Genomic DNA, 6,677 nt, shown 5'->3' with positions numbered 1-6,677 from the left:
AGAAAGAGAGAGGTAGAGAGAGAGAAAGAGAGAGAGAGAAGAGGAGGAGGAGGAGGAGGAGGAGGAGGGGAGGGGAGGAGGGAGGGAGAGGGAGAGAAAGGACAGAGAAACACTTCCTTTAACACAATGTCCCATGGGGAGGAACTTTTGTGGAAATAACCCCATGCAAACACACACAGAGGCTGGGGAACCCAACAGTCTCTTTGGGGAGTATTAGCCACCACTAGCAGTTGCCTTTGTTGGGGTATGTGTCAGATAAAGCTCCTGCATGATTTCCAGACCATGAATGAGTGAACACTCCAAGCTAAGTGTTTGCTAGGGCTTGGATCTGATTTCTGTGAACACCAGGGCATGCTCTCAGACCACCCACACACTGCAGAGAGACTGAGCAAGCTTGACTGTCTTAGTACAGTCATACTCTCTGTGCTCTGTTGTTTGGATGCCAAAGATGGTGCAAGAGCAGAGGACCCCACCTAAGTGGTAGCTGTCGACCATACAGTTATGGGGATCATGCTCTCCCCCAACTCCCAAAGACATTAAATGAGACTCTTTTTATATCATCACTTGCTTATCTGCCTGCATCACCTTCTCCTTCTTTGCCTTGATCTGTCTTCAGAGATGTGACCAGAGAGTGATCCCCTCATACACTCCACTCTGAAACAATGCTTGCTGTCTGTCTGGATACTCCGTCACCCTTAAGTGCTTCTTTTTCAGCTTCATAAGCAAGTTTTTCTGTTTTTTTTTGTTTTTGTTTTTGTTTTTAGGGGAAAAGCAGTTAAAACCAATGCAGTAGAGCACTGCAATGTTTGAGATCACTGTTCCTGTACCCTGAGTGAGTGAAGGTTAGTGACTTACTCAGCATCTACTGAGCCTTGGTTTCTTCAGCTACAGCATGCAAATCTTGATAGTGGCTGCTTTATATAATTCTCTTGATGGTGAAATAATCTGACACTTTCAAGGCAGTTTCTATAGTGCTTGGCATGTAAGCTTTACAGATAAAAAATGTATGGGCTCACAATTTAGACCACATGCATTCGAATTCTGACTTCACCACAACTTAACTGTGTGCTGTTACACCTTGCTTAACTGCTCAGTGCTGGGCATAGTGACTCATGTATAGTCAAGAGGTTGCTCGTTCATCAAGTTGGTTAGTGGGAAACCAACAGTGACTATGCGTAGAAGAGCTTCCTGCACAGAACGGTCTGGCTGCTTGTTCCTTTCTATGAGTGTATTAATTAATAAGTACCAATATCTAAATGGATAATTAGCCCCCAAACTTTTGAAAAATGTGAACAAAAACAGTAGGCAGAGTCATAGATTAATAAATATATCCAAAATAGAACAAGTATCCTTTTCCTCATATAGATGTTACCAAAACACTTGTCAAGATTTTCCTGCCAGCGCTCTTACCTGGAGAGACCAGTCCATACATGTGACCACCCGATGCTTAGACCAATGTTCATCGTAGAACTGACGGTTGAAAGACAGGTTGGCACCAGCCTGCACATCCCTAAGGTAGGTTAAGCAACAGAGGTAAAAGTGAGGTTCCAGGACAAAGTTGTGTCTAGGCAGTAGCACATGATCATGAGTAAATGAATTAAAGATATTCTTTTCTACAAAAGGCTCTTTCTACCGGCTCAGAAAGGCTTTTAGTATTTGCTCTGAGCCTGCTGTAAAATATCAAATTTGTTTCAGCTTATAAAAATACTTATGTGGGTCTGATATCCCAAGTTCAGCTCTTTGATCCTCTAGTAGAAGGAGAACCTGACTCCCAAGGTTTGCCTCTCACTTCTCCTTCAGTCCCCACGCTATACACACACTAAGACTAAATAGAAAAATTAAACCGTCTTCTCTTAAAGGAGCATAAAATGAATGGAGTTTCTTGTTATCAATACCTTCTGTACTATTAGACCCCAAATGATATCCATGTTTCTATCTGTGAATTGTGATTGGCCTTAGTGGCTGACTCCTTGAGAGACAGTAGGTGATCATTTCTGCCATGAGGCAGGTGTGGTAGAGAGCTGGGGAATCACAAGAGTGGTCCAGGCATTAACTGTGTCAGTCATTGACCAAAGGAGCACTGGGCCTCGGAGGACTGACTGCAAGTTGGCCAGTGTATATTTGGCTAACGTTCAACTGACCTTGGTACTGCCTTTGAAGAACTCTGCACTGGTCATTCAGTTCCTTCAAGGGCCTGTGTTCTTAAATTGAGTAATGCCTGCTCTGTGCCAGCAGCTACTGGTTCTGCAAAAGAATCTGCCTAAACTGCCTCGCTTTCATTCAGCCCTGGAGTCTGTCTACAGTCACCCTCCTTCCATTCACTTTACTCCACTACGTTATGTCAGTACTACTCAACTTGGTAGTTCTTGTTCAGTAGCCTGGCTTCAGAAACTATCTAAATTCTGGTGATCTGACATAGCAAGGTTTCCATGTCCACCCCTTGGCTCTAGACCCCTCGGTTAATCCTAGGACAGTGCTAGCACTATAGGTAAGATGAATGAAACTAAGTCCTGTTAGAAAAGCAGTACTGTAGTGGGCTGTGTACTCAGATAGGAAGGGAGACTGTTACAATCAACTGAACCACTAGAAATGGCCCTTTTAAAAGAAGCCAATTATTGGTAGAACTTGCAAATTTAGACTGTTTCTCTCCTCTGCACAGTTTAACTATGCCAAACTGTTGAGAATGTTTTCAGAACACTGCATGAAAGTCAATAATTACCATGCCTCCGCTACATAACCATTTTGTCCTTTAAGAATGCATTTGAATTTGAATTTTAGACATAGCTTTAAAAAAAATAAAATTTGATGCAAAAAGCAGGTGACCCTATCTTCACACATTGTTCCCAGACAAAAGAAATCTATAGGAACAATCCAACAGTGTCTGTTTCTTAAAAGTCTTATAAAGTGATACCCGACATCCCATGGTGATGGCTGGCAGCTCCTGTCCTTTCTAACACTTACATCACAGTTACAGGGAAAGTCATGTGGACTCCCTCTCCCTCAGTTTCTTTGAATAGATTTTGGTTGTTTTATCTGTAAACATCTCTTTGGCATCTGTGTTTCCTATAATGTGCACATGTAACACATGCACAGCCTTATAGGACGAAAAAGAAGATGCACGGTCTAGACTGTTTCTTACCTCTCTTGTTGCCCTATCTAGCTCTTGTTTATTTTCTCCAGGTTCCTGCCTGCTTAGCCAGCAATAATCAATCTCGATCTCCAGATCTCCCCCAGCCACACAGGAGAATGTTTTATCAAAGGGCAATATGTGCGACTCTGTTTGTCTCCATCACCTGGACTGGACTGCTGATAGCAAGTTCATAAGCATTTCATAGGGGCACATGATAATTACATGGAAATGCTAAGCCAGAAGTTATAAACAAAGCCCACAGTCAAAGATGTTTGGTAAGATCAGTCCTGGAATTCCCATCTTCCTCTCATTTGCTAGACTTAGGGTTTGCCTAGCAAATTCACAAATGTATTTAAAATCAGTGAGTTAAGCTGAACTAGCATCCGGATAAAGCACTGGAGAAGCTGAGCCTAGATCATTGCTTGAGTCTAGTACAGGAACAATTTAGGAAGCTCAGAGGGACCCCACATCCTAAAAAGAACACTTAGAAAATAGAAGCAACAATTTATCACACTACGTTTCTCAAAGTGTATATAAGCAACGAACCCATCTTTCTCCTCCAGCTCTCGACCGCTGTAGTCAAAAAAGATGTCCGAGTCCTCTGCGAGAGCTCTTTCAATCACTCGAATGGTCCGGTCGAAGAAGATGAGGAACTCTTCCGAGTGCAGGATCTGCTGTTTTTCTTCCTCCGTCAACTCTCTTGGAGGGGCTTTTTATGCAAGACAGATTGTTAAGAAGGAAAGGGGACAATTGAAAACTGTTCCACAGAAATCCTGCCCTTGAAAGAGCTTGCATTTTAACAGGGGAGAGATAATACACAGGAAAGCAAACCATTGTTAATTAGGATTATAAATCATTCCTTTTTTTAAATGCAGATCAGCGTGGTTTTTCTTTTCTTTTTGAGTTGTTTTCATTTTTTAAAATTTTTCCCCACATTTTATTAGATATTTCTTCATTTACATTTCAAATGCTATCCCAAAAGTCCCTTATACCCTCCCCCTGCCCTGCTCCCCTACCCACTAACTCCCACTTCTTGGCCCTGGCATTCCCCTGTACTGGGGCATATAAAGTTTGCTAGACCAAGGGGCCTCTCTTCCCAATGATGGCCAACTAGGCCATCTTCTGCTACATATGTAGCTAGAGATATGAGCTCTGGAGGTACTGGTTAGTTCATATTGTTTTTCCACCTATAGGGTTGCAGACCCCTTCAGCTCTTGGGTACTTTCTCTAGCTCCTATATTTGGGGCCCTGTGTTCCATCCTATAGTGACTGTGACCATCGACATGCCAAAGGCATTTGTAGCTATTCCCCCCTAAAGGTCTCATATTCACCTACTTGCTATTTTTAAGAAGTAAAAATTATTGTAAGTAAAAATAGATTGGCATGTTTTAAGATATCAGTTCTAAATATTATTTGCTTTCAAAATGAAGTGGAAAAAAACCTAAATAAGGCAGAAAAATGCATGAGTAAGATCTTACTCACTAGAGTCTATCCGTGCAGATGTGCAGATGTGTGCTCTGCTCTCCCTGGGTGATTCCACCTGACCTGTATCCTGGACACTGACATCGTTAGGGAAGCTATGTCCTTCCTGGTCTGAAGTCACACAGGGCTTCTCTGAAACATCCTACAGTTTCTTTTGTTACTCAGAGTGGTTATTTTATTGTAATTCCATCTGGTTAAGTGGTGGTGCATGCCTTTAATCCCAGCACTCAGGAGGCAGAGGCAGGTGGATTTCTGAGTTCCAGGCCAGCTGGTCTACAGAGTAAGTTCCAGGATAGCCAGGGCTACACAGAGAAACCCTGTCTCGAAAAACCAAAAAAAAAAAAAAAAAAAAAAAAAAGGACATGAAGTAACTTTCAGGCTTCCATGGTGCCTACAAGACAGCTGACGTCAAAGTCTATAAGCAAATTCTATAAGCAATTTCTTCAGCAACCCTTTTTGCATAAAGCTCTAGGGAAGAGATTAGCAACTCCCCCAGGCTGGGAAAGGTCTCTGGGCAGTCATTTCAGCGGAGCCTTTATGGTCTCTAGAAGCTCTACTTCTCCCCTGAACACATCCAGGGGACAGTTGAACTATCACGTCTGAAGAAAACACTGGGCATTTAGCTCAGAGAGTAACCAATTAAGATCGCAGTTAGTGTCCTGGATGAACTAGCTTTCCTCCGAGCTTCACAAGACTCCAGAGCAGCTCCACAATCAGGACCATGCTCTCCCTGGCCACACGATATGAGGAATCTTTTAGATACAGTCAGCTGCTACATAGTATTTTATAGAAGTTTTATTCAACTTGATTAATAACATTTAAAGGCATTGTTCTAAGAAATCTGAAGGATGAAGAAGCCCTTCTGTAGAATCATGGCAGGGTGTTTTCCTCTTCCTTTGGGCTTCCCCCTTCCTTGCATCAGACCCTTCTACTGAGAGTTTGAAAAGACTCAAGATTCCATTCATAATAGTAAAAAAAATGAGACTGACTCTGATGGAGCTGATTCATGCTTCAGAAATGCTGCCCGGTTAGCAATATGGCAAAATGTGATTTATCAACTACAGCAGAAGACCTGCGAACACAAGCCACTCATCACCTCTGGCAGTCCTGAACAGAATCAGAAACAGTTCTTAGAACTCTAAGGTGCCAGAGCCCTAAAATTGCTGGGTGTATTGAGGCTTTCCAAGATTCCCTTCAAGCTCGACTGTGAAGTCTTGCCCAGGTGCTAGTCTGCAAAATGAGGAAGCTGGTGATGTCTAGATTCAGAATTCAGAATGGGATTTGGTAGAGACCATTAATAATGAGGAGAATGCTACCAAACCACCATTTTACCAGCCACTTTCTAGCTCTGACTCTTGCTAATTTGAGCTTAAACTCTGAGCAGTAGTTCAGTTTAAAAATAAAAAGTATATACAACCCCAAAATAGATAAGCATCAAGCATAAGTGATTAAGAACCAATGTATCAGTGTATTTTCCTAGCCTCCTGGTGAAGCTTGAATTATCTCTTTGATGAGTACAGTAAAGCTACTAAATGCAACCAGGTGAAACAAAGACCAAAGCCATAAAATTCTAGGTCCAATTGGTTTGGTTAATATTGTTAACAAATGAGTTACCCTCACCAAACAAAGCTGGCATGGGCCAAGCAAAATGTCTTTTAAAAAGATTCGGGCTTGGTTCCTCTTCATAGATGACTCAAGACGTGCTTGGAATTAAACAAAACAGCAGGAGCTTTCATCCTTTACCCTTCTGCCTTTTACTCTGAATACAAGAAAAAAAAACCAACAAGAAAATCTACTCTCTGTTTATCTTTTTGAACCACATCTATTTCACCCTGTATCTCCTCTTACGAGTCTATTACCTTGAATAAAAAATACTATCTGTGTAATTTTCCGTAATTTTTTTTCTTTCCTACAGCTTATTGTCACTTTGATCTCAGCTTTCAGGACATACAACCTCTTCTTTGGGAGGAACATAAATGGCTGATCAAAGTGACCTTGCAGAGGCTTGAGTCCAGGTAGGCAAACCAGCCGCCTCTCCAGACAGCATCCTTAACAATGCAATGTT

The 6,677-nt window shown here is 42.0% G+C and overlaps 1 protein-coding gene across 6 annotated transcripts in view; it reads right to left on the bottom strand.

Annotated features, from left to right (window-relative positions):
• Window positions 1-6,677, bottom strand: part of Dync1i1 (dynein cytoplasmic 1 intermediate chain 1) — a 305,446-nt gene that overhangs the window by 114,509 nt on the left and 184,260 nt on the right. For all 6 annotated transcript variants that reach the window (XM_021164407.2, XM_021164406.1, XM_021164409.2 and 3 more), the window contains 2 exons: window positions 3,677-3,839; window positions 1,411-1,510 (listed from right to left, as the gene is read on the bottom strand). In XM_021164407.2, coding sequence (XP_021020066.1) covers window positions 1,411-1,510; window positions 3,677-3,839 — 263 coding nt within the window. The remainder of the gene's footprint in view (window positions 1-1,410; window positions 1,511-3,676; window positions 3,840-6,677) is intronic.

This window comes from Mus caroli, chromosome 6, assembly GCF_900094665.2.
Source record: "Mus caroli chromosome 6, CAROLI_EIJ_v1.1, whole genome shotgun sequence".
Taxonomy (NCBI): domain Eukaryota; kingdom Metazoa; phylum Chordata; class Mammalia; order Rodentia; family Muridae; genus Mus; species Mus caroli.
This window is presented reverse-complemented; position numbering and strand designations above follow the sequence as displayed.